Source organism: Odocoileus virginianus, chromosome 2, assembly GCF_023699985.2.
Source record: "Odocoileus virginianus isolate 20LAN1187 ecotype Illinois chromosome 2, Ovbor_1.2, whole genome shotgun sequence".
Lineage (NCBI taxonomy): Eukaryota > Metazoa > Chordata > Mammalia > Artiodactyla > Cervidae > Odocoileus > Odocoileus virginianus.
The window spans coordinates 21,875,544-21,903,455 of NC_069675.1; the positions used below are offsets into that span (position 1 = coordinate 21,875,544).

The following is a 27,912-nucleotide window of genomic DNA, read 5'->3' on the forward strand; positions in this document are numbered from 1 at the left end:
TGCAGAGGGGCAAGTACATAAGCTAATCTTTAAGTAGATCAAGCGTTTTTCCAACAATTTAAAATTTTATGTTATTGTAGTAAAAAGCACTTGATAAGATCTAATCTCTAAAGATTTTTAAGCACATGGCATGTTATTATTAACTACAGGTATGATGTTGTATGGCAGACTTCTAGAAATTACTCATTTTGCATTAACTGAAACTTTATATCTGTTGATTAACAACTGTCCATTTTCCCTCCCATTTCTCCCGGCAACCACCATCCTGCTCTTGCTTCTATGAGTGATATCTACTATTTTAGATATCTCATATAACTAGAATCATGCAACACTGGTTAGTTTGTGACTGGCTTAAATATACTCAGATGAATTTAAATGCCTTCATAATGATTTAAAATCCCATTAAATGAACTAATGCCATTTGCAGCATTATTTAGCATGGATGGACCTAAAGATTATCATGCTTGAGAGAAGTCCCACAGAGGAAGACAAATGCCAAATGATATCACTTATATGTGGAATATAAAATATGACACAAATAAACTTATCTACAAAACAGAAACAGATTCACAGACACAGAGAACGGACCTGCGGATGCCAAAGCGGGGCAGGGAGAGAGATGGAGGGAGAGTCTGGGGTTAGCGGATGCAAAGTGGGTAATATACGGAACGGATAGGTCCTACTCTGTAGGATATGGAGCTATATTCAACATCCTATGATAAACCATAATGGAAAAGAATATAAACATTCACTTTGCTGCACATCTGAAACTAACAACACTGTAAATCAACCATAATTTAAAAAAATAAAATTCCATTAAAGAAAATTAATGTTCACTGAGTCTTTCATTAATATTGAGAACCATCCTATATATTGAGAATGTCCATACTCAGGTTTACCAAGTTATGATTCCATCTCAAAATGAATATCACTTTTCTCTACAATTATGCCTTCTGCAAATATTTTATCCCAAATTAAGGCTTCTCCTACAACTTATGGCTTATCTTTGGGATGATACTTATACTGATCAAAATGTTATCTCATTATCCCCCATTTGAGAGTATTTGGAGATATTTCTTCTGTTTCCTTCAAAACAATTAGTCCAGCACTGAGTGCAAATTAGTAGCTTAGTAAGTATGTGCAGACTGATTGATAAATAAATTCTCCTCTAACCCTGAACCAGAAAATCAATCAGCCCCCTATGTGATGGCCTTGAATGATGACTCAGAAAGCAGTCCTATAATTTAAACACTTCAGTGTCTCTAAACTATGACATCTCATTTGCTAAGATAAAATTTCCTTACAAAATTCTATTATAACCCCAAACTCTAATCTGCAGTGGGAAAATGAGATTACAGTAGCAAAAGCAGCAATCTAGTTGACATGGTAAACAACCCTTCTGCACATAATCAATTTAGGTTCCCGGGAGCGGTGAATTAGAACTTGTAATTTTTTCTTCTTTTTTTTTTTTTTGGCTCTTACCCTGTCTTATTTTTTATAGTAGTTAGGCATTCATGAAAACATATGCATTTATAAAAACATTTCTTGTAGTTACAATTTAGATTTTCAAGTGATATTACACATAATTTGCTTCTAAAAGAGATAAATATTCCAGTCTGAAAAGATAATCCAAAGTAGAAGTCCATTAAAACCCTAAATTATTCCATCTAAATTTTTTATATTGCTTGAGAAAATTTTTTATCAATGTAAAGTGTCATGCTTCCATCATTTTAATTGGCTAAATGTCACAGATAAACACTTTTGTCACAAAGTAAATCTAGAATATGTTGGATTCAAGGTAGTATATGCTAACAATCTTTTTTGTCTAACACTATTTTCTCTAGGATTTTTCACCATTTCTGATTTCCCGCCAAATACAATTATTACTCTTTTTCTGATCATTTTAAATTTTCTTAATATTTTTTTCATTTTTTATAGCTGACTGCCTTCTGATATTACATATTTGTCCTACTCTCTGAATTGTTTTATCATATAGCTAGGTCTTTATTCCTTGGTATTCTATAGAGCAAGAAAAGAATACTGGTAATGTAAATAACAAAAACAAAGTACTTATTTTCCCTGGAATATAATAACAATTCCATAAAGCCTATATGGAATTTCTTTTCTAAATATTTTTCCAAAAAAAGTGATGTAAATGTTTTGCATCCAAGAGCTATATTTGTTGAGATGTCTTACATATTGTATTTGCTATTTGCTAATAGCTATTGCTATTGTATTAGCAATACAATAAATATTGTATTGCTAGAGTTAATGAAGTTGCAATCAAACTTGTAAACATTAACAGTCTTTAAAGCTAAATTAATTTTGGACAGATCCATTGCTTAACAAATTATGGCTAGAAACTCCCAGTAAAATGATTTGCTAAGCAACCTACATACTTCATTTTCCAACTTTGCATTTTAAATATATAGCAGTAAATGTTCATGATGTTTTGAGTAATCTTCCAAGAATGATATTATTGTTGAGCTATAACTAAGTAATTAAATTTGATTTGTATCTACACTAGTTAATTAACCTTAGCATTTTCCAGAACAGTCAAGCTAATGTTAGACCTTGAAACACCAAACAACATTTTCTAACAATTAATACCACGAAACTAGCATCATTAAAGAACAAACATTAGTAGCACTTCAAATTTTTGGATGTCTCCTTCCTAACCACAAATGAAATTAGCATATTCTTCATTCATTTTTTATTAGCTGTTAACATTAGACAGAATTCCCTGTTGAAAGTCAAGATTAGCTAGCATGGGTTTAGTATTTCTCATTGATTGTGTTTATACAAAAGCATGTGCTAATTGTTAATTATATCAATCTAATGAGTGTTTGCATTGCAATTTTCAAATGTTTTGCTGAGAATAAATTTTATTTGAGACCACAAGCAGCACTTACCACTTAATGGTATTTTCCTAAAACATGGATTTTGATCTTTAAAAGGGTCAAGATGAAATAATTCAACTCAATCATATAAAAATATGAATGAAGACAGACATGCTTATTTTATAAATTTAAATGACTTTTTCTACACTAAAACTGAAGTCAAAGATTAGGAATCTATCTTATTCTTGAAAACAGTGAATCAATAAATTTGACTGCATTTCAATCTCCCTCCCTGATCAAACTGAACTCTATTTCTACCTTGGTTAATGACTTAATTATATATATTGTAAATCCAGGCTTTTCCAGGAATTGCTTTAAGATGCTGTGTAAAGCATCATAAATTCTGGCTTCATGCACATCATTAAACAAACCAAAAAAAAAAAAAAATTTTAAAAACTATCTAATAAAGTTGTTCAGTTCAGTTGTTCAGTCGTGTCCAACCCCATGGACTGGAGCACGCCAGGCTTCCCTGTCCATCACCAACTCCTGGAGCCTACTCAAACTCATGCCCACTGAGTCGGTGATGCCATCCAACCATCTCATCCTCTGCCCTCCCCTTATCTCCCGCCTTCAATTTTTCCCAGAATCAGGGTCTTTCCAAATGAGTCAGTTCTTCACATCAGGTGGTCAAAGTATTGGAGTTTCAGCTGTAGCATCAGTCCTTCCAATGAATATTCAGGATTTATTTCCTTGAGGATGGATTGGTTGGATCTCCTTGCAGTCCAGGAGACTCTCAAGAGTCTTCTCCAACACCACAGTTCAAAAGTATCAATTCTTTGGCACTCAGTTTTCTTTATAGTCCAACTCTCACATCCATACATGACCACTGGAAAAACCATAGCCTTGACTATACAGGACTTTGTTGGTAAAGTAATGTCTCTGCTTTTTAATATGCTGCCTACGTTGTTCATAACTTTTCTTCCAAGAACAAGCGTCTTTGAATTTCAAGGCTTCAGTCACCATCTACAATGATTTTGGTGTCCAAAAAAATAAAGTCTGTCACTGTTTCCACTGTTTCCCCATCTATTTGCCATGAAATGATGGGATCAGATGCCATGATCTTAGTTTTCTGACTGTTGAGCTTTAAGCCAAATTTTTCACTCTCCTCTTTCACTTTCATCAAGAGGCTCTTTAGTTTTTCTTCACTTTCTGCCATAAGGGTGCTGTCATCTGCATATCTGAGGTTATTAATATTTCTCCCAACAATCTTGATTCCAAGCTTGTGCTTCATCCAACCCAGCATTTCTCATGATGTACTCTGCATGTAAGTTAAATAAGCATGGTGACAATATACAGTCTTGACATACTCCTTTCCTGATTTGGAACCAGTCTACTGTTCCATGTTCAGTTTTAACTGTTGCTTCTTGGCCTGCATACAGATTTCTCAGGAGGCAGGTCAGGTGGTCTGGTATTCCCATCTCATTCAGAATTTTCCACAGTTTATTGTGATCCACACAGTCAAAGGTTTTGGCATAGTCAATAAAGCAAAAGTAGATGTTTTTCTGGAACTCTCTTGCTTTTTCGATGAGCCAACAGATGTTGGCAATTTGATCTCTCATTCCTCTGGCTTTTCTAAATCCAGCTTAAACATCTGGAAGTTCATGGTTTACATACTGTTGAAGCCTGGCTTGGAGAATTTTGAGCATTACTTTGCTAGTGTGTGAGATGAGTACAATTGTGCGGTAGTTTCAGCATTCTTTATCACTGTCTTTCTTTGGGATTTGAATGAAAACTGATCTTTTCCAGTCCTGTGGCCACTGCTGAGTTTTCCAGATTTGCTGGCATATTGATTGCAGCACTTTCACAGCATCATCTTTTAGGATTTGAAATAGCTCAACTGGAATTCCATCACTGGACAGACCTTTGTTGACAAAGTAAGGTCTTTGCTTTTTAATATGCTGTCTAGGTTGGTCATAACTTTTCTTCCAAGAAGCAAGTGTCTTTTAATTTCATGGCTGCAGTCACCATCTGCAGTAATTTTAAAGCTGAGGAGTGTCCATAGACCATTCATGTATTTTAGGTTTTTGAGAATGTCATCTCTCAAGATTACCTTTGTAATTGGATGAAATATAAATTCATTTTAAAAGATAAAAACTGACTGTGTCTACATACTTCACCTAGACTGCATGATGCCAAACTCTTTTTAACTTGGATCTGACTGTATGGACCTGACATTGGAAACAACTACCAGAGGAAAAACAATCCATAAAAATAAAAAAATAATAAGGGATCTTTGATAATATTATGTTTTCCCAAATGCATTTTGTTTGAATCTTTGGTGCCTAGATTAAGGCTAAGTACCAGTCACTGCAACAAATTTATTCAAGCAATAGACCTATTAACTATCTTCAAACCTTACCAGTAGTAAAACTCTATAACACTAAGATGAAAATTACTTAAAATTTCAGAAAGAAGAAAAAATGCAGGGATGTACTTTCATTACACTTATAAATAACATGTTTTGTCATTACTAAAAGTTCATATTTCAACTTACCACATAAAAGATAGGAAGAATTTTATAGAACTAGGAATGGCTATTCATCTCGAATACTCCTAAGAACACATACACAGAGATGCTGATAATTCCACTGATTCTTACCAGTTTTCACAAGATATCTAAATTTCTAAAGCTGAAATTTGGCAATATTCCTTCCATAGCAAGAATTAAATCAATTTAATGGCATAGGGTGAATGTTTGAAATAGAGCTTGACAGACTAAATTTTACCATCAAACCACTGTCTCTTTTCTCCTTCTTCTACTACACTCTGCCCAAAAGAAATTTATGTATGCTTTGGCAGAAGTCCTGAACACCAGACTAAACAGGGAAAGCTGCCTCTCAAACAAGTACAGAGCCATTATTCTCAAGAGAAAACAATATTGCATTTTTTGAGAAAACATCCTAAGTAAAATGAGTAAACAAAACAAAATACCTATTTGGTCATATTTAAGAGCTACTCTTGTGAATTCATTTAATAACATGCAGTATTCCTTTAATAATATGCAATAGCACTTGTAATCCATGTAGAAGTATATCTAATACAAGAGGGTTCAATAATTGAAATGATTATGAAATGTAATGAGCAAGAATTCCCAGCAAAGAAATAAAGTTTATGTACTAATGTGGGCAGGACCATAATCAATACAGGCTTTTGGGAAAATCCGTCTTTGGGTGTGCAGGATATTCATTTCCTATTACCATCTTTCAGTAAAGTATCTGTCCCAACAAAACATGTCTCACTAAGTGGAATGTTAACAGCATAAGAACCAATGTAAAATAGATACTGAGCAAAAGTTCTCCCCACACACACATGCAAGGAAGGCTATTACAACCTCTCATAGATTTCACTGTGACAGTACACTGATTACCCATCTCTATAAATACAATGTCAAGAGGTGAAAGACCTTGGAAGGCTCTTTTAGGAAAATTTGTTTCCTCTGCCCCTCCCCGATCCTTATATTTATTTTCTCTATACCTATTGTATAAGAAATTTCATCTTGAAGAGAATGCACCTGCGATGTCACGTGCCATTAACAAGAGTTAACCATTTTGATAACAAACTATATTTCATATTGTTTATCCTGAAATTCCTAAGTTATCAATGATCCCATCAACATAATCATTCATTTGAAAATATTCAAATGACTTAACATGAATGTTTCACTGCAGATATTATAAACAGTTCCTTTTCTTTCATCCTTGCAGTTTGGATATTACTGAGTCATATTTTCTGGTTTGCTTCTGGTGGGTGCAATGCCCCTGGCCTTAGGCAAGGAAGGAGGAAAAGCTCTCTAAACATCATCTGCCAATGGAGGAATCATCACAGAATTAGATATTCTGTGTTACAGTGTTGGCAAATATCACTGTGAAGTGTCGATAGGAAAACTTAATTGTTTTCCACTTCTTTTCTCTGACCTGCTCCTTGTCATTTCAGACACTCAGAATCTTACTTCTCTCACCATCCCTATGCCAGTGGGGTAAAAGGGTTTGATTAACCATGTAAAGTAAAATCAGACTAGAACTAAAAAAGAACTTTATGAATTCTCCCCATTGGCATCAAACTGAAAAGGCAGGATTGGTCATTAAGTTATAATTAAGCATTAGCATTTCAGCAGAAACATTTTACCATCACAAAAACAGTGTCTGAGAAAAGCAGCAAAAATCATTTCAGCCAACTCTGGTAGCCAGGAAATTATTTTTGGGCTTTCCAAATTTGTACTCAGTAATGAAGTTAGGACATAACATGACTTTTAGATATTCCCTTTCTGTGTGTCTGTTACATGATCAAGATAGAATACAAGTTTTTCAACCGATCATTAAGTGCATAAATTCTGTCAGAAGACTCATTTCATCATGATCTATAAATGTACTTAAAAACTGCAAAAACATAAAAGTAAAAAGAAAATCACATTAGGATCTTGACATATATAGTATATTGATCAGTGGCACATAAGCTAGAAGCTGGGATATTTTGACAGTTTGAAAGTGGTTCTGTATAGTAACCAATCCATTCTTTCTTCACCATTTAGTTTTTAAAAAACACACACATGTTCACACAACCACAAACGCACTCAACCACACACACACAGGTATAAAAAAAAAGAACTTACACAATTTCGTCATTCTGGAACTCGAGCTCTCCACATGTGTCCTCAAAGTCTTCTCCTCCACCTCTGGCGGTCCCCTCAATGGTCTTATAGGGAACGATAACATTTCCACGTGCTCCAGATGTCCTCAGTACTTTCACCTCCATGATGCCAATGCTCTCACTCACATGAGTCACAGGTTCCTCAAAAGTAAAGATGCCGGCGTGGTCATCATCAAAAATAGTCACGGTGGCAGTGGAGGGAGATCCCAGGCAAGCAAGGGTAGAGACATGACTGGCTTCCAGGATGCCATCTTCCGAGGCTTCCAAAGATACTTTGACGTTGCTGAGATGCACAAGGAAATTCTCATCCTCCTCGAAGATGTCATCATCAATGATGCCAACTCTGATTTCCTTCTGGGTCTCACCAGGCTTGAAGACCACAGTTCCCTCGGTAAATTCGTAATCAGAACCAGCGTTGGCTGTGCCGTCCTCTGTTCTGAAGTCAACAAACACAGTGTTGGTCAAATCACCACCTCTGCGGATAATGGTCAGGGCTACCGTGCCACAGTTCTCCAGACACTGATACGTCCCTTGTTCAAAGAAGATCTTACTGACAGGGTCATTTTCAGCCACTTCCGTGTTGACCTCGTGCATGCTGACAGCTTTCCTGGCTTGGTCTGCTGCATGCCTTTTTAAAATGTTGCCTGCTCCAGTCATCAGGCGGGTAGCTTGAATGCGGTAAAATGCTCGACTTTTTTGCTGCTGACTTAAGACTTGGTAATTGGCTAATTCTATTAATTGCTCTATTTCCTTCTCTGGATGCTTCTGCTTGAGTTCCTTCAGAATCCTTGCCATTTCTCGCCTGGCTTCTTCATCATCTTGGTCCCTCTCATCAACCTCCAGAACCAGGGCTCCATCTAAGAAACTGTCAACATGGGAATTGACCACTTTCCCATCCATTTCAATTTCTGTCTTGGAAGATGGTCTGTCTCCTTCGTGTTCAATAATCATTCCCCTCTGCTTGCCGGCCCGATACCTCTTGTAGACATACTTGTAAAACAGAAGCCTCCGGTCTGCCACCCAAGCAAACACAACGCAGATGGGGAAGAAGAAGAAAGTAAGCAAACCTTCCCAGACCTCCACGACCCCAGGAGAGCTGACAGACAAAATGATGTAAAGCCAGGTATAGGCAAAGATGCTCCATGCTGCTGTCACAAAGAACACACGCAAATGCTTGATCTTCCTTGTCTCCCCATCTGGGACGACATATACACAAAGCGCAATGATGATGAACATGTTGAATGCAGCACTCCCTACAATGGTGCTAGGACCAAGGTCTCCTGCAGTGAAGTTATGGCCACACACCTCAATTACTGAAAGGAGGATCTCTGGAGCTGAAGATCCCAGGGCCATCAAGGTCAGGTTGGACACTGTCTCATTCCAGATCCTCACAGTTGTCTTGGTGGTCTCTCCATTGGGTTTCTTTATGGTGATTTCTTTCTCTTGAGACGTGATGACTTCTATAGAAGACATGAACCGGTCAGCAATGATCGAGACGCCAAGAAACATGTAGACCATGGCCACAAAATACACAGTCGCTCTAGCAATTTTGTCCCCAAAGGAAGGGTCCTGGGGCTCCCAAATGGGTAAAATCACCCCCTTCTTACAGTAATAGGAGCCAGTACACTCGCCAGTCTCATTGCCTTCTCCTTCCATTTCTGTCTCAGCACTTATATGGTCCACGTGGGAAAACACTAGGGCCACCATGGCTAACACATGAAATCCCATCGACAAGGTGGGTGACAGACTGAACTGCAGCATGCTGGACAATGGCAGAGTTCCAACTGTCCCAACCTACTGGGGAGAATAAGAAAGGGGGAGGGTGGGGGAAAAAAATCACATCATTAGATCCAGACCCAAAGCACTCAAGTGACCCAATTCTTTGTATTACATTTACCAATGATTTGTTTATATTTGACTATCACAACATCTATGGTGAATCATGACTGTAAGAATCCATCTGTGATAAAGCAATCCTTGGTAATGTTTACAGCCCAATCTCTCCACTTGTGGATTTTCTACATGTAGCCCCATTTACTGAGCAATGAGCAATGTACACAGCTGACTTACTGGAATAAAACGTTCAATTATATCCTTGCCTTGTTGAACACACATGCATGCATACTGACAGCCAATGAGAAAAAACACACGGTTTTGACGCATTAAATAATTTTCTCCTTGTTGCTAAGGCAGATTTTCTTTTAAACTGTGGTTAACACAGCCACCTTCCAAAAACGGTTTCATTGCCAAAATCACATTAAGAGCAATGCTATGAAGTTCAGACTCTAAAAATCCTGCAAATGCATGACTTGGTGATGATCTTAAATTCTGGGGCACAGTTTACACTGTATTTAATGCAATTGTGTCCTATGGCTCATGAGGGTCACTTGGACTGCAAGATCAAACCAGTCAATTCTAAATGAAATCAACCCTGAATATTCATTGGAAGGACTGATGCTGAAGCACCAATACTTTGGTCACCTGATGTGAAGAGCTGACTCACTGGAAAAGACCCTGATGCTGGGAAAGACTGAAGACAAAAGAAGAAGAGTGCAGTAGAGGATGAGATGGCTGGACGGCATCAGACTCAATGGACATGAATCTAAGCAAACACTGAGAAATAGTGAAGGACAGGGAAGCCTAGCATGCTGCAGTCCATAGGGTCGCAAAGAGTCGGACATGACTTTGCAACTGAACAACAACAAACTTATGGATCTTAGAACCAGAGAAATCTTCCAGCTTGCCTACAATCAAAGCTCAATGGTATTTGCACTTGAGGGAGGAAAAAAATCTGTTGTAAGGCAATATTTCCACACGTTAAGTATAGTTTTTAAAAGCATGTTTTGATGAGAGCACATTTCCTCCTAATTTTCAGCAAGACCAGGTCTACTGATGCATTAGCAGCTGGGCATCTGGTTCTTCGAGCACTGCTCTTCATATCTGTGTACAGATCTCATTCTAGGATCTGCAGGCTGCCCATGGCAGGAAAGGGAGATGAGCAGGCCCAGGTCTAGGTGTGTGTCTTGCCCAGGTTGTGCCTGACAGGCTGTGAAATCAGCATTACCAGCCATAAAATGTTCCTTCTCTGTGTCAATGTCAGACTTCTCATGGCCATTCTAAAATACACATCAGTTCTATAGAGGGCTCAAGTGACCTAAAAATACAAGGGCAATAATTCCAACTAAATTAGCTCATGTGGCAAAATGACAGTGACCAAAAGTACCTATGGGATTAGAGGGCCTTAGGCAACTGGGGAAATGGCAATAGCATCACTGGTGGGAATCCAGGTTCACGGAGGCTGCAACTACCACTCTGATCAGGTAATCAAGGTTTGCGCCTCTCAGTGACCTTGTATCACCTCTGATTCCAAGGTCTTGGTGATGGTGAGTGGGGTGGGGGACAATGAAGCAAAGAAGGACCTGCTGCAAGTCAGGGTGACTCTGGTCTGGAAAGCCAGTTATAACATCCAATGATGTAGGGACAAGAAGGGTCCCAAGTCAGGTCTTAGTCCTGTGGCCTGACATAAAGTTAAACGTAGAGCTGGGTTAGACCCCTTCGTGGCCTCAGGGTATCTGAGTCACCCCCACATTTACCTACTCTCTCTACCCTAGGCTTATTGCTGATGGCTTATATTGAAAACTGCACCAGGACCCAGGAGAACCCCTACCTGACCCAGCACATTCTGGCATCACCTAAAGCACCCCTCCTCCCCTTTTTAAAGCTCATCACTACAGGGAGATAAGCTTTGACATTTTCCTCACACTAAAGAAGACACAGCAGAGGGCTGTGGTGCTCAAACTCCATTCTAAGTAAAAGTCGAAAGACAGAAGAAACATATTTTCAAAATATGCAGATCATGGTCCGTGTATCTACTTGTTCAGTCATGACTGGGCTTGAGTAGGTTATAGGATCTCTTCTTAAAACAAGGTAACCCTGAACCATCCCTGGAGGAACAGTGGCAGATTTAGTTCTAACTCCCTTGCAGCAATTTATTCCACAGGTTTATGAGAGCTGCCCAGAAAAATTTTAGGACATGATGAGCTCTCTTCTAGGTCCTGAGAATTCATCAGTGAATTTGTTTTCAAGTCTCTATCTTTGCAGACCTTATATTCTAATGGGGAGGAAACAAACAAACAAATATAAATGTCAGGTGGCTAAAAGTACTGCAATGGTGGGGGGTAGGGAGCAATTTCAATAGGACGGGAAGTCTTCATGTTACAGTGCCTGTGCCAGGCTGTGTGTGTCGGCATGTGCACACATATGAAATGCATGATTTTATAATGGGCAGTTTAAAGAATGCCTCACTGATAAGCTGCCATTTGAGCAAAGTCCTGAAGGAAGAAAAGGCCCAAGCTTTGTGGATACTTGCAGGAGGAGAATTTCACGTTAGGTACAAAGACCTTGATAAGAATTGTGCTTTGCATAATCTAGGGACCAGGAAGAAATCTGGGTAGTGAAAGAGCAGTGATGGAAAGAAGCAGGACTCAGGAGCTAGAAACAGTAGGGACGGATCACGAGGGGCACTGAGGCCACTGTAAGACATCGGCATTGACTGTGAAGGAGATGGGAATCACAGGGAGATCCCAATCAGAAGTGTGGTATGAGTTGATTTATCTTTTAAAATGATCTCTCTGCTGGTTCACTGAAGAACAGACTATAAGGGCAAGAGAAGAAAAAAGGAAGCCAGCATTTGCCTCTGATTAAAAAAAATGTCTGATCAAGGCAATGATCCCGATGCCTTGCAGGTATATAAAATTATACAGTAAAGATCTAAAGTTTAAAAGGGCGAAATAAACATTTGCAGTGATTCTTTTGGAAGATCTGTAACTTAAAACATTTTGGTAACCTGTAAGGATCAGAAGAGTTGACTCATTGGAAAAGACCCTGATGCTGGGAGGGATTGGGGGCAGAAGAAGGAGACGACAGAGGATGAGATGGCTGGATGGTGTCATCGACTGGATGGGCATGAGTTTGAGTAAACTCCAGGAGTTGGTGATGGACAGGGAGGCCTGGCATGCTGCGATTCATGAGGTCGCAAAGAGTCGGACACAACTGAGCAACTGAACTGAACTGAAGGATCAGAAAGGTTAAGAATTTGCTCAGAGGGAATAGGACAGAACGCACAGAGCCCACCTGAACAGACAAAGCTGCGCCTGTCTCCAGGGTGGATAGGATGAACCACTCCCTTGAAATTGCTGCCAAGGCTCATCATTCCATTCCTCACATCTCAGCCAAAACAAACCTCCCAAAATGCAGATCACACTCTCTCACTCCCCTTAAAACTCTTCATGGCCTACTGCCCTGATGACAAATGCAAACCCCCTCAATAGGCTATTTAGACCTTTCCGGATCTGGCCTTTGAGTTCTAAAATATGGGAATTCTCTCAATTTCCTGAACATAACAGCACTTTCTTACCTCCAGGTCTTTGCGTATTGTGCTTTCTGTGCCCTGAACTATTTTCCTTCTTTGAAGCACGTTTCAAAATGATACCACAGCAAATCACAAATCACAGCTGATTGCCTGAGATGGTAATCCCAGTTTCCATTATTAAACACTGTCCCAGACACCATGCTAAATTTTTTCATCTATCTATATCTAATTATTATATATAATACTTCCAGGAACCAGCACTGCCCTGTTATACAACTCCTAATGTTGCCGTTTGCATTAGAGTCTGTGTGAATAGCACCCCTAACAATATACTATAAGCCTGTTTGTAGATGGGAAGACTGCGGTTCAGACCGGTTACATACTTGCTGAAAGTCAGACAGTAACTAAGATTCAAAGCCCGGTCTGTCTCTGAGACTGATGCAATTCCCTGCTCCATGCTACCACACCTGAGAGTGTATACAGTGATCTTTTGAGAATGATTGGATTTGGGCTTGGACTAGCTCAGTGGAAAACCTCTTGGCTTCTATGTGGGGTTAGGTAGCAAAAGTCCCATGAAAGGTTTCCAACAAGCCTAGTTTTACCTTGCGGATGGCCGACTGACACAGACAGATACCCACAGCTGGGAAGTAACCTGTGGGCTGAAATGTTCCTGGAGACAACGGGCTCCCACTCTCCCACCTTTTAGCAATCACCTGGCAACCTCTTTTACACATACTCTCAGGGCAATCTCTTCAGTCTGCCAAGAAGCAGCCCTGCCCCAACCAACATCTCCCAATATGCTCCCAGCCCAAAGGGTATCAATTATCAATGTCTAAGGGTGGACAGAGCAGTTAAAAAAAAAAATCCATCATCGCTTTTATATAAAAAGGAGGGGACTTCTGAGATTAATTCAAAAATGTCACAATTATATTCAAAAGGTGGTTTCACAGTAGTCTAATTTGCGAGGTCAGTGGACCAAAAAAACACTGCTATAGCTTATTGGTCGTGAAGCAACTGGAAAGAACTCTCTGGACTTTAGTTTCTTTCTTTATTAAATTAACACCAAATCCAAATGCTTGTGAGGATATGGGGTTTCTTTACCACTGAGCCACCAGTGAAGCCCTGAGGATGTGGGTTAGGTGTCATCAAAAAATGAGTCCTTCTTCATTTTTTTCCTCCATGTTTTGTCTCCATTCTGATGCCTCAGTCATCAGATGCAAACAGATCTGACTCTTGCCACTGTCTCCTCAAATATTCATTTCTATGAAAATTAAGCAGCAAATAGTAGCTGTTGATGTATTAGTCTGCTGCCTGACCTTCTAATCTTTCACCCTGATCTACTGAACTCTGAACAAGGGGTAGTCTGATCTTCACAGTGGTTTCAGATAAGCCCTTACATCCAGGGCCAGTTCTTACTTAGGAATGTTCATTACATCATCCAAATGAGCCTTCAGCACAGTAGCAAGAATACTCACATTATCTTCTGCTATTTATTTTAAAACAACAGCTCCAACACCTATAGATGACAGACCTGACCATCACTGACAAAGGATGGTGAACAGGTGTCAAACTGAGTGAGCCCACCCCTCTATGGCAAAAGGAGAGGCCACAGAAATGGGTGCGTGGACTCGCCAGACAGATCTTCATCACACTGCCAGAGCAGAGGCTCAAGGAGTAGTTAGTCAGCACGGCAGTGGCAGCTTCAGTGGTTCTGACTGCAAGGAGAACCAACTCAGAGAGGAAACACCTCTGGCGTTCTCACCAGTTCTGTGCTTGAGGTGGCCTAGTCCCATTCTGCTGATCGGCAGCTGGGGTTTTTCCAAGGAACTCCTTGACTCTCCATCAAGACCTGGAATCCCCATCTCTGTAATTCTTGCTGACTGAAAGCCTCAAAACAAAGCAATGGCTCTGTTTCTAAGGCAACGGTAAAGCAACCACGAATTCTCATCCACTACAAACGCAAGCACTTCCAAATGCTTCTAGACAAAGATGTTGCCAGCGGATGCCCTTCTTTATCTGATCATCCACCGAGGGAGCCAATTACCATTCTGGCCCCCACCCTCAGGCCATCAGGCCATGGCCCCACTTCACCAAGGAGCTCCTTTAGTGCCCATAGAAGGCTCTGCTATTACTTTTTCCCCAAAGAGAGAGTTTCTACTTTTCTGCCTGAAAAATGAGGACAGGTCTTCTGGGAGACAAGCAGTTAGACATCATGTCAGGGGCTCAAGCCCCTTACCCAGACTTACAAGATGACAGGGCCCTGTCCCATGTCAGAAAACACTCTCTTCATTCATCAAAGGCAGCAGCTGGGGTAATGGTCAGGCAACGTGGCCAAAAAGGAAAGATGGTTTCAGGATGGTTTTAGGATAATGAAAATGTTACTGAAAAGTCATGAGACCCTTTTCCCTTACTTTGTTTTTCTATATAGAACTTATTACTTTTTATTGAATTATAGTTGATTTACAACGCTGTGTTTATTTCTGCTGGACCGCAAAGTGATTTGGTTATACACATATATGCATTCTTTTGTATATTCTTTTCCATTATGGTTTATCCCAGAATATTGAATGTAGTTCCCCATGCTATACAGTAGGACCTTGCTGTTAATCTATTCTATATGTAATAGTTTGTAGTTACTAATTTCAAATTTTCAGTCAATCTCTCCCCTAATTCCTCCCCCCCATGGGAACCACAAGTCTGTTCTCTTTGTTTGAAAGTCCTAGAACTTACTATTTTTTATACAATATATACTTTATTTAACAGTTCTGCTTATTCTCTCTCATAGATGTCAACTCTGTAAGGGTAGGGATTTCTGTCTCCCTTGTTCACCCAGGGAGATGCACATGGAAGATGGCAGCTGCTACATGGAAGATGCACAGCACCTGCTTTTATTAAATGAATAAAATACTTCTCAGTTGGCCTTGTGCTGATTCATCACATCTCTGATGTGGAATCAGAATCCAGGTGTTGGACCTAGGCATATGCATTTAGAAATGTTCCCTAGGTAAGATGGATACCCCTAAAGGGAGCAGAGACCAGTATCAGACTGAAGAGCCACAATCAATATGTGGCAGAGGAGAAGAATGAAGAACCAACACCTTTTCATTCGTTTGTTTTCACTACAGAGATTAACGAGACTGTTCTTTCCTAGCAAAGAGCTCCTTACTGAGGTACTTCATGCAAAATAACCTTCTCATGCTGCCCCTCCTTTCCACCTGAATAAACGTGTGCAGTTTACATCACCTCATCTAGAGATTTTCATCTTTCCCTTGCCCATCTCCTGCCGCCCCACCCCCAGAAAGGCTTTTGTAAGCACTCCCCTTCATCATGTGACAGGGAAAGATGATCCATTTAGGGGATCATCAGCTAAAATCTGAGGTCAGAAATCCCTCCAAAGGCATGTAATAATCTCAAGGTTTTTCCATTCAGTCGGGAGAAAAGAAAATGAATGAAATCCTAGCAGTGAACAAGCAAAACTAAAATAAAAGAAGGCAATCTGAAAAGCTGGGGAGAATGATACCAAATTTTAGCCCAACAAGTAAGTTAATACTCAGCTCTAATGACAATAAATCAAATTTTTTTTAATAGTATCAATACAGCCCACAAATGTACAATCTTGGGGTCAAGACATGTTTACCTTTTAATTTTTTAACTGGTAAGTAATCCAAAGAAATGGGAAAACAACACATTCATTCACAAGTTTGCCAAGCTTTTCTTAGCCACTCAGATGTGCCAGATACTGTGTTTTAAAGACATATAAGATGATATTCCCCAAAGAAGCTCACATTCTAGTAAGTCATTACGAGAGACAAGGAGTGAGTCTTGCTTTCCAGAAGACAGAACCCTTCCATGACTAGGGAATCATGGAAGAGGAGAGACTTTCCAGGCATTGAGACAGGAAGACTATGACCACACGAATTCACCACGTGAATGCCCTCAAAGTGGACCACCTCATTTCCAGGTTAACATACCTGGGGTCTTGGGGTCATACAAGTGGGCTTCTAGAAACCTCCAACTGCTCCATCTACAGTCTTGCAACCAAAAGATTTCAAATGTAGTGAACTCCCAGAGGGGGGCCTCAGATCATCTCTTCCATGAAACTTTCAGGGGTCTCATGTTGGACAATAGCAACTATTTCAGGTAATGATTTGTTCACCATCTACCCTGAAAAGAGCAATCTTTCCTGATGTTTGACCTTACACTGAAAAAAAATGAGGTCGTATGTGTGTCTTATTTATTTCTGGGTCACCAAAAAAGATCTCCTACCTAAAAATATTTCCCACACTAGCTTGTTGACATTTTGCCTTCAGACATTTGTTTGAGTGAAGTATAACCCTCCTGGTAGTCCTAATTCTAGAGAGCAGACCATTCATTTGTTCTCAAGAATTTATTGAACGGCTTCTAGTGCAAAGCAGCAGACCAAACACTGTGGGGATTACAAAGAGGACAGATTCCCAGTCCCTGTTCCTGATAAATTTACAGTCCTCAAGTGATATTTACTCAAATGACCATGAATAAGAGAAAGAAGATGGAAAATTCCATAAAAGGAAGGGACTGGAAAAAGCAACAGAAGCCGGAGAGACTAAGGGCATTTCAGAAGGAAGCAATGATGTGGCTAAAGGCACAGAACAACACTTCTTCAACTTTGCTTCACCTAAGGATCTTCTGGAAAATTCATTAAAGTGAAGATAGCTGGGCCCTATCATTGGGTACACAGTAGATCTAATGAAAAAAGTGTTAAGTGTTAAATGCTTAGTCGCATTCAACTCTTTGTGACCCCATGGACTGTAGCCCACCAGGATCCTCTATCCACGGAATTCTCCAGGCAAGAATACTGGGGAGGGCAGTCGTTCCCTTCTCCAGGGGATCTTCCTGACCCAGGGATTAAACCCAGGTCTCCTGTATTACAGGCAAGTTCTTTACCTGCTGAGCCACGAGGAAAGCCCTGTAGCTCTAAAGAGGAACCCCCAAATTTGAATTCTAAGAAGCATCGTAGCTGATTCTGATGTAGGTGGTCTTGGCTCTGGCATGACAGGTAGAAATGCATGAAAGGCAGAACTGGGTAGGAAGGCAGAACTAGCTTGAAGGGCATCAGCATGTTTAGCAAAGACAGACTAGAGAGCAAAAGGACTTAAAGAAGGTCCTTGATGGAAGGTGGTGCTTACATATTAGAAGACATTTTTTGTAATATCAGTATGCTGCTGATGTGAAGTAATATATCAGGTGGGCTCTCATCACAAACTGGGACTCCAGACAGCACTAAAATATGGAGTCCCAGGATTTACCTCAGAACTTCCCTGGCAGTCCAGTGGATAAGACTCCATGCTTCCAATGCAGGGGGCACAGGTTCCATCCCTGGTTGGGGAACTAGGATTCCACATGCCATGTAGCATGGCCAAAAAATAAAAATAGTGAGTGTGTACGGAAGGGAAGAGAGAAGAGGGCAGAGAAAAATGGACCCTAATCAGAGATGAACAGGGTCCTCCAAAGGGGAGATTAAATCACTGAGAGTAATATACATACTTCATAATTTTGGCAAGGATTTGCTCTGCTTTCCTCAAAGAGAAAGAGCTAAGGATAGCTAGGAACCTACATAGACACAGGGCAAAGGAGCAAATCCATGGAAGTCTTCAGTTCAATTCAGTTGCTCAGTCATGTCCAACTCTTTGCAACCCCATGGACTGCAGCATGCCAGGCCTCCCTGTCCATCACCAACTCCCAAGTCCACTCAAACTCATGTCCATTGAGTTGGTGATGCCATCCAACTATCTCATCCCCTGCTGTCCCCTTCTCCTCTCGCCTTCAATCTTTCCCAGCATCAGGGTCTTTTCCAATGAGTTGGTTCTTTGCATCACATGGCCAAAGTATTGGAGTTTCAGCTTCAGCATCATATTCAGGACTGATTTCCTTTAGAATGGACTGGTTGGATCTTCTTGCAGTCCAAGGGACTCTCAAGAGTCTTCTACAACTCCACAGTTCAAAAGCATCAATTCTTCGGTGCTCAGCTTTCTTTATAGTCCAACTCTCACGTCCAAACATGAATACTAGAAAAATCATAGCCTTGACTGGATGGACCTTTGTTGGCAAAGTAATGTCTCTGCTTTCTAATATGCTGTTTAGGTTGCATAACTTTTCTTCCATGGAGCAAGCATCTTTTAATTTCATGGCTGCAATCACCATCTGCAGTGATTTTGGAGCCCAAAAAAATAAAGTCTGCCACTGTTTCCAGTGTTTCTCCATCTATCTGCCATGAAGTGATGGGACCAGATGCCATGATCTTTGTTTTCTGAATGTTGAGCTTTAAGCCGACTTTTTCACTCTCTTCTTTCACTTTCATCAAGAGGCTCTTTAGTTCTTCACTTTCCACCATAAGGGTGGTGACATCTGTACATCTGAGGTTATTGATATTTCTCCCAGCAATCTTGATTCCAAGCTTGTGCTTCATCCAGCCCAGAATTTTTCATGATGCACTCTACATATAAGTTAAATAAGCAGGGTGAGAATACATAGCCTTGACGTACTCCTTTCCTGATTTGGAAGCAGTCTGTTGTTCCATGTCCAGTTCTAACTGTTGCTTCCTGACCTGCAAACAGATTTCTCAAGAGGCAGGTCAGGTGGTCTGGTAGTCCCATCTCTTTCAGAATTTCCACAGTTTGTTGTGACCTACACAGTCAAAGGCTTTGGCATAGTCAATAAAGCAAAAGTAGATGTTTTTCTGGAACTTTCTTGCTTTTTTGATGATCCAACGGATGTTGGCAATTTGATCTCTGGTTCCTAAAACCAATTTGAACATCTGGAAGTTCACAGTTCATGTATTGTTGAAGCCTGGCTTGCAGAATTTTGAGCATTACTTTACTAGCGTGTGAGATGAGTGAAACTGTGTGGTACTTTAAGCATTCTTTGGCATTGCCTTTCTCAGGGACTGGGATAAAAATTGACCTTTTCCAGTCCTGTGGCCACTGCCGAGTTTTCCAAATTTGCTGGCATATTGAGTGCAGCACTTTCAAAGCATCATCTTTTAGGATTTGAAATAGCTCAACTGAAATTCCATCACCTCCACTAGTTCTGTTCATAGTGATACTTCCTAAGGCCCACTTGAGCTCGCATTCCAGTATGTCTGGCTCTGGGTGAGTGATCATACCATTGTGATTACCTGGGTCATGAAGATCTTTTTTGTACAGTTCTTCTGTGTATTCTTGCCACCTCTTCTTAATATCTTCTGCTTCTCTGGAAGGCTTCAGAGACCTTTCAATCAGGTTCCACTCACAAGCTCTGAACAGAGGTCAACAATACACAGAAACATAAAACCCAAACTGGACCTCCTAGGTGGTGAGGAAAGTTGTGCTCTTTAAACGAGAGGCTGGTATGGAGCCTTACCAAATTCCCCTGTTCCCTTCAACTCAAGAGTAAACCGCTGCAGTCACTCTTCTGGCTTTCTAGTCTGTCTCTTGGGACTGGGGATGTTTAATACAGAATTCAATTTCAAGCCATGCGATAGGAACATACACAACGCCTTAAAAAAAAATCTTTTTTAACAACAAAAATGCTGGTTATGTGAGCAAACTGGTGAATTTCATCAGCTTTTTTCCCTGAGTCATTAAGCTTCATCTTCAAGTAGATTGTTTTTCAGAGATGGGAATTTATCAACTGAAAGTTCGTAGGTCTTTCCAATTTTCCTACATAGTCACAAAGCACAATCCTTTAAAGAATAAGATGCCCTTGAGGAGAACAGAAATAGAAAGTAAAAAGAAATAATTTTTTAAAAACCCAGGTTGGGGGCTTTCCTGGTATAGTTCAGTGGTGAAGAATCTGCCTGCCAGTGCAGGAGACACGGGTTCAATCCCTAGGCCGAGAGGATCCCACACGCCACAGCGCAACTAAGCCACTGCGCCACAACTACTAAACATGTGCTCTGGAACCCGGGAGCCCCAACTACTGAGTCCATGTGCTGCAACTACTGAAGCCCGCGTGCCCCAGAACCCACGATCAGCAACAGGAGAAGCTGCCTCAATGATAAGCCCATGGACCACATGTAGAGTAATCCCCTGCTCACCGCAACTAAAAGCCCCTGAAGCAACAAAGACTCAGCACAGCCACAAATAAATAAATTTTTTTTTAAAAATTCAAGTTGATTGATGCTCACACAATGGTGACCCTTCATCAACATTCTATGTTCTAATTTTCTAAAGTTTCTGACAATAGGTGCAGTGACACAGCTCTGAGTGTGCATATAACACATCCATTTTTTTAAATGGAAGCAGCTTAGAAAGGAACTAACCAAATTTTTATTCAGAGAAATAAATCAAGTAGCTTTTCAGGAGGGAAAATATGAACTTTTTATACAAATCCCTGAGCACGGTTTAGGAAACATACAGTTTACTAAGTAAGGCAGCTAGTGAACATGTCCTTTAAACCAGGGCTCCTCAACCCCTGGGATCTAATGCCTGATGATCTGAGATGGAGCTGTGTAATAATAACAGAAATAAAGTGCATAATAAATGCAACGTGCTTTAATCATCTCAAAACCATCCCCCTTTGCCCCCCACCTTGGTCCATGGAAAAACTGTCTTCCATATAGTCAGACCCTAGTGCCAAAAAGAATGGGGACCATTGTTTTAAAACAATCCCATACACCTGTATTTGAACAACTGTTTAAATATTGGCTTATGGTTTTAATTTTAGTAACTATGCCATGACTATTATTGTCTTTTTGTGATAGGTTGAGGATTAGACAGGGGCCTTTGAAAAAGAGAAAAAATTCAGTGGAGAAGGAAATATTCATCATTTAATCTTTTATTAACAAGTGAAGATAGTTAACTCCTGCCTATTAAGTCTTTGCAGAAGCAAGGATTATTTTCACCAGTATCAATGATTAATGAGGAAACATGTATTCATTCATTCGACAAACACTGAATGTGTATTATGTGTCTGGCAAAGTACTGGGGGCTAGAACCATGAACTAAACAGACAATCTCTCTCCTCCCAGAATTTATTATCTAGCTAGGAAGACAGATGATAGATGTTAATTTAAACTGTTACAAACATAAATATTTATTTAAATTGTTACAGAAAGAAGCATTTATTAATTGATAAATTCTATAAAGGAAAAACATAGTCCTAGGAGAGTAAGTAATGGAAGGCCTGACCTACTAGGATATTAGGGAAGGCTTTGTTCATGAAATAACATCTGAGCCAAAATTTTTTAAAAGACACTCAGCAAGAAGCCAGGCTAAAGGTTACGGGAGTGCAAGGCCTTAGGCTGACACTTCTGTAATTACCCTTCTCAATAATGGGATTACTCACAGACCTACCTTCTTAGATACGCTGGGGTATGAGATCATGTTTAGAAAATGCTAAAAACAGCTTCTGAAAGTTATACGAGAATCTCCCCCTCTGACGGCACAGTCACACAGTTAAAATTAACTGCATTCTACCACACTGCTGGGGGCGGTACTGTAGACAGAAGGGTCATTGGTCTTGGGGCCAAAAGAAATGAGTGCTGGTCTTGGCTCTCACCAACCAGTCATGTGGTCTTGGACAAGTCATTTTCCCTTTCTCAGCTTGATCTGTAAAACTGAAGAATTTTGCTGACAGCCCAAAGCTATGATATCCTAATCCTCACTTTGGCATTCAAGGTCATCATCCATTATACATCACCTGTCTAACTTGCCAGATTTACTGTTCCTGGTAGACAGCTGAGCTACAAACTGAAAATCACCCAAATATATACCCTGTTTTCCCTTCTCATACTTTTCTACCTGTCCTCCATGGCCCATTTTGAATATCCAATTCCCCTTCAGAAAACTGCTTTTATTGCTAGGAAGGCCCCTAAAAGTCTCTAATGTTGCCCCCTCCTCCCTTTTCCCTGCAAGAAAACTCAGGCTATGAGAACTTAAAAGACTTTTTCCCCAAAGCCACGCATCTCCGAAGTGACAAAGCAAGGCTCTAAAACAAGGTCTCTGAGTTTCTAGGCCAGCTCCCTTCCCATGACACCAAGCCTGATTGCTCGGATTCCTGCAGCCCCTAAGGTGACTGCTGTGTTTCTCTTAAGATCTGTGTCTCGAGGGAAAGGAAACTATGGCCAACAGGTCAAATATCTGTCTTGATAATGCCTATTTTTTTAATATATTTTGAAATGATTGAAACATTTTTAAAAAGCACTGTTTCATAATGTGAAAATTACACAATGCTCAAATTTCAGTGTAAGTAAAAACTATTATGGAACACAGCACGTCCGTGCATTTAAGTACTGTCAATGGCTGCTTTCACATTTTGACAGCAGTGTTGAGTAGCTATGACAGCCCCTGTGGTCCAAAATTATTTACTCTGTGGCCCTTCCAAAAGCAGCTCTGTGGGGGTTCAGGATGGGGGTATACATGTACACCCATGGCTAATTCATGTTGATGTATGGCAAAAGCCACCACCATATTGTAAAGTAATTAGCCTCCAATTAAAATAAATTAATTAATTAAAAAAAAACAAAACAGTTTTGTGACCTGGTGCAGCCATTATGTGTGTCCTTATCTTCTGGCTCTCCAAGACAGCCTTCTACAATCAGAATGTCCACGTAAAGGCACACAGTTGGGACAGTCGTCCCTCAAGCAGTAAGAAGCAATCCTCACTGAGCGCTCATGTGCTATTGGCAATTCCATGTGTTTTATAAGTATTAATGTATTATTCCTCACAAAAACCCCATAAGGCTCCCTACTATTATCACTCCCATTTAACAGATGAAGATCCCTGGGTCAGGAAGATCCCTGGAGAAGGAAATGGCAACCCATTCCAGTTGCCTGGAAAATCCCATGGACGGAGGAGCCTACAGTCCATGGGACTGCAAGTAGTTGGACACGACCAAGCAACTTTTTCACTTTCACTTGCAACAGATGAATAAAATGAGGCACAGAGAAGTTAAGGACTTTGCACAATGTAAAATATGCCATTTGTTGAATTCAAACAAACATTAAAACTAATATGACATGCCTCTTGCCTGGAGGATGACACGGCAACCCACTCCTGCATTCTTGCCTGGAGAATCCCATGCACAGAGAAGCCTAGTGGGTTACAGTCTATAGCAGGTTGCAAAGAGTCAGACATAACTGAGCATGCATGCATGATATGCCTGCTGACCTCAGAGAACTTTGGTCTGAGTGCCATACATCCTTCATTGCATTCATCAATATCCTTGATCTAGAAGCAAAGACATCATCCTCTTTCCATCTGAGGAAATCACTGCTAGACATCCAGGGACTCCTGAGCTCAGAAAACACAGGCACATGTCTAGGGTCTTCTATTAACATATTATCAAAGAAAAAGAGATGTAATTTTGATGAAATAATTTCAGAGTCACACATCTGGATCCAACTATATCCCACTTCTATATTCATTCTATGAATTCATTTAATTTCATATGGCCTCCATTTGCTTATTTGTCAATATGTATATTAAAAACAAAACAAAACAAAAAACTAGATGACCTCTGATGTGTTCTTCCAGAGCTACCAGGAGTTCCAAGCAGTGTGAGAAGTGATGAGAAGAAGTTCTAGAAAAAGGGGCAGGGGCAGCTGCACGGCCAGGAGAAGACAGACAAAAGAGAAGAGTTACCAACTGCATCCAATATCAACTCTCAGATTTCAGCTCCAGGGGGTCCACGTCAACCAACATTTGAAAGGTAGAATTTGGAACAGTTCAGTTCAATTCAGTAGTCTCACTCTTTGTGGCCCCATAAAGCGCAGCAGGCCAGGCCTCCCTGTCCATCACCAACTCCCAGAGTTTGTCCAAACCCATGTCCTTCGAGTCAGTGATGCCATCTAACCATCTCATCCTCTGTTGTCCCCTTCTCCTCCTGCCCCAAATCCTTCCCAGCACCAGGGTCTTTTCAGAGGAGTCAGCTCTTCGCATCAGGTGGCCAAAGTATTGGAGTTTCAGCTTCAGCATCAGTCCTTCCAATGAACACCCAGGACTGATCTCCTCTAGGATGGCCTGGTTGGATCTCCTTGCAGATTTGGAAGAGTGGCGGCCTGCAGTTTCTGAGGAACACAGATGACTGAGCCCCTGGGCTCCTCCCCAGACTTTACCCTTTTGCCCTTGTCTGATGCCACTCACTCCGGGGGCTCTACCATGAAGCACAGAGGAAGTGGTGGCTGGTGTGTAGCGTAAGCAGCCTGATTCTCTAAACTTGCTAAAAGTGGGTGCTGTCCATTGAACAGAGCAGAGCCAAAGGGGGCCCTGGGTCCTGTGCCTTAAGGGGAAGCAGAAGTGGGCAGCTGAAAAAGCTTCAGGGAGAAAGCACCAGAGCCATTTGGTGCTCAGGAAGGAAAGGAAAACCACCTGTGATGGCACAGAAAACACAGCCATCAAATATAAGGAAGGGACAGGTGGGCAGGGGCTGTGTTCCGTGCCTCACCTCTCAGGCCGATACAGCGTCTCTCCTTCAAGGCGTGCTGGAAACTCATCATCCACTTTGGTTTCCATGCAAAATACATGTGTGCAGTGGCTTCTGCTGTCACTTGTCCCAGACCCACAGGCCCCATGGCGTGGGCCCGACTGGGACATGCAGCTGGTCTGAAGTTTGGAAATGGCCCTGGCCTTGCTCTGGGGTGGTCCTTGTCATAAATTAGCTGGGGCTTGTTTACATGTTTTAAAAATAGCCAGATTTCCAAGGCCTTTTCATTCTTTGAGAATGAACTAAAATGCCTCCTCCTCCAAGACACCTTGTTCTCTTCTTCCTCTCAACTCCAGAGCACTGGGCTTATTAGACAGCCACAGACCCCTATCTTATTCAGCCCAGTATTCAGGTGTTCTAGACTGTACATCAACAAGAACAAAGAGCAAGGCTTTGGAAAAGCCTCAAAACCTGATACCATCACCTACTCACTCTTGGACAAGTTTTTTTATCTGAACCATAGTCTTCATCTTTAAGTCAGCATCAGGATGTTTCCTTGCATGGGTATTAGGTGAGAAAATAGGTAAAGTGCCTAGACTGATGTCTGGAACATACTGGGTGTTCAACAAATGTCAAATAACTCCTCTTTAGCATCTGCATTCTCTGAAAAGCCCAGTGCAGGGCATACACTGAGTGCTCAATAAATGTCATAGTTGGGTTCAAGTAAATTGCTGAATCACCCTCATGTCTGTTAGACTTCATCTCACATTAGGTTCAACCATGAAATTATTTTTCTGACTTCACACACAATGACATCTATAAAGTGATGAATTTTTCTGTCCTTTCTAAAAAATTAAGATGGATTCCAATATTTATGTTTTATGTTTCTATGTCCATTACATATGCAAAAATAAATGTTTGTCTGAATGAGTATCACATTAGTTTTCTAGGTGAATGGTATGAATACTCCAAAATGACACAGCAGAAGCCATTCAAGATTTTAAGGATATCATTTCACACTAAGGGACATATCTCATCCATTTCTCAGAAGACTTAAGCTAAATTTTCAGGAAACGCTTGTTACATTTGCTGCCCTGGAAGTAAAATTTCAGGGTGCCAGTTTATCTTTGTCTCTGTATGGCTACTTTCTAGCCCTCAACTTCAGTAGCCTGCCCTCTGGGGGCACTAGCTGGACAGGAACCCAGTTTCAAACTTCTTTCACTTCCTCTCCACCCTCCTGTGTTCTAGGTCCTCGGGACTTCTCTATCTGCCAGATGATCTGATAAACCAATCCAAGTTAATAAATGAACAGATGCGAATGGTTTGTGAGAATGAATGGGAACTCTTTTCTTGGTAATCCCATTGCATTCTATTAGGGATTTATTAGACAGAATTACTTTATTCAAATGAATATCTGTAATAGTAAGAATTCCTGATCCTACACTGGTTGACAGATAAATGCTTTGAATCCAGGCATGTTTTGGGCTTCCCAAATCACTTTCTAGGCAGCTGCCTACAATGTACTTGCCCCTGCTCACAAACACACTTTCATCACTTCAGCTGCTTTTCATCACTTCAGCACTTTTCCCCTCCCCTATGGTCTCCTCTTCCTCCTGAAAACTGGCTACAAAGTTTCAGATGAAGAGAAAAAGGGATTCTCATGAAACTTTGTACTTACTATAGTCTCCTGACTGCACCCATCAAAGGAGAAATCACAAATGTAAACATAAAACACTTAAGGGTTCAATACAGAGTTGTCAGCAAAGAGAGCCTACAGAAAACACTTGAAGCACAAGAGCTGGGAGCAACTGTCTTCCAAGTTGAATCAACACACTAGTAAAAGACTCCTGATCTCATCTGTATTCTCAACTGCTGGTGATGAAAACGTATCACTAAGAGTAGTTTACCCTAGGAGTCTCCAGTTCGGAAAAAGAGCAGCTTGATATTCAAACTCTGCTCAGAATCTAAGTCATTTATTAGTTGAAGTTTTCAAAATACGTGTTGTATAAAATATCTTTTGTGAAGAGTGTGTGTGTGTATGCCCACATGCACGGGAGGCTGAGGACAGAGGGAGGCAGGAAAAGAGAGACAGGAGATGCAGACACTTTCACACAAGGAGAGCTATCTTTCGGAAGAGAAAAAAAGAAAACTGAAAATAATCCCACTGCACTTAATGAGGTCCCACCGAACTAGCCCTGAGCCCAGGACAAAATCTCAGAGCAAGACGCTGCAAGCTCACTTTCCCAGAACCTAGTCCACCTTAAAGAGTCAGAGAACAAGCGACATTTGCATCCACTAAACCTGAAGGAAGTCTCCGCATCTCTGGGGGTAGATCTCCCTTTGTTCAGAGAGAAAATTGGAAACAGCTAGTTCAGCAATCTACCAGCTTTGTTAGCCCCAAGTTACCACTGAAAATTAGAACCAAATTGATAGGCTGAGGGAATGGATTCTGAAATCTAGAGAAAGTCAGGAGAACATTAGCCACAAGAGGGAGCAGGAGAATCTGATCAGATGGGAGACTACTTGGTACAGGTTATGATAAGGGGTCTGACCATGAGGTATTTATGATATTGAAAGACATTTTTACAAGAGACATTTATCCCTTAGAGGGA

General features: G+C 40.7%; 1 protein-coding gene across 15 annotated transcripts in view; it reads right to left on the reverse strand.

Annotated features, from left to right (window-relative positions):
* The window catches only part of SLC8A1 (solute carrier family 8 member A1), a 455,708-nt gene that overhangs the window by 356,957 nt on the left and 70,839 nt on the right, over window positions 1-27,912 (reverse strand). For 8 of the 15 annotated variants that reach the window (XM_070477313.1, XM_070477360.1, XM_070477343.1 and 5 more), the window contains exon 2: window positions 7,510-9,341. In XM_070477313.1, the coding sequence (XP_070333414.1) occupies window positions 7,510-9,308 (1,799 nt within the window). In that variant the 5' untranslated portion in view covers window positions 9,309-9,341. Of the gene's footprint in view, window positions 1-7,509; window positions 9,345-27,912 lie in introns of all 15 variants that reach the window. The other 7 variants (XM_070477302.1, XM_070477318.1, XM_020880078.2 and 4 more) reach the window with 1 other exon arrangement.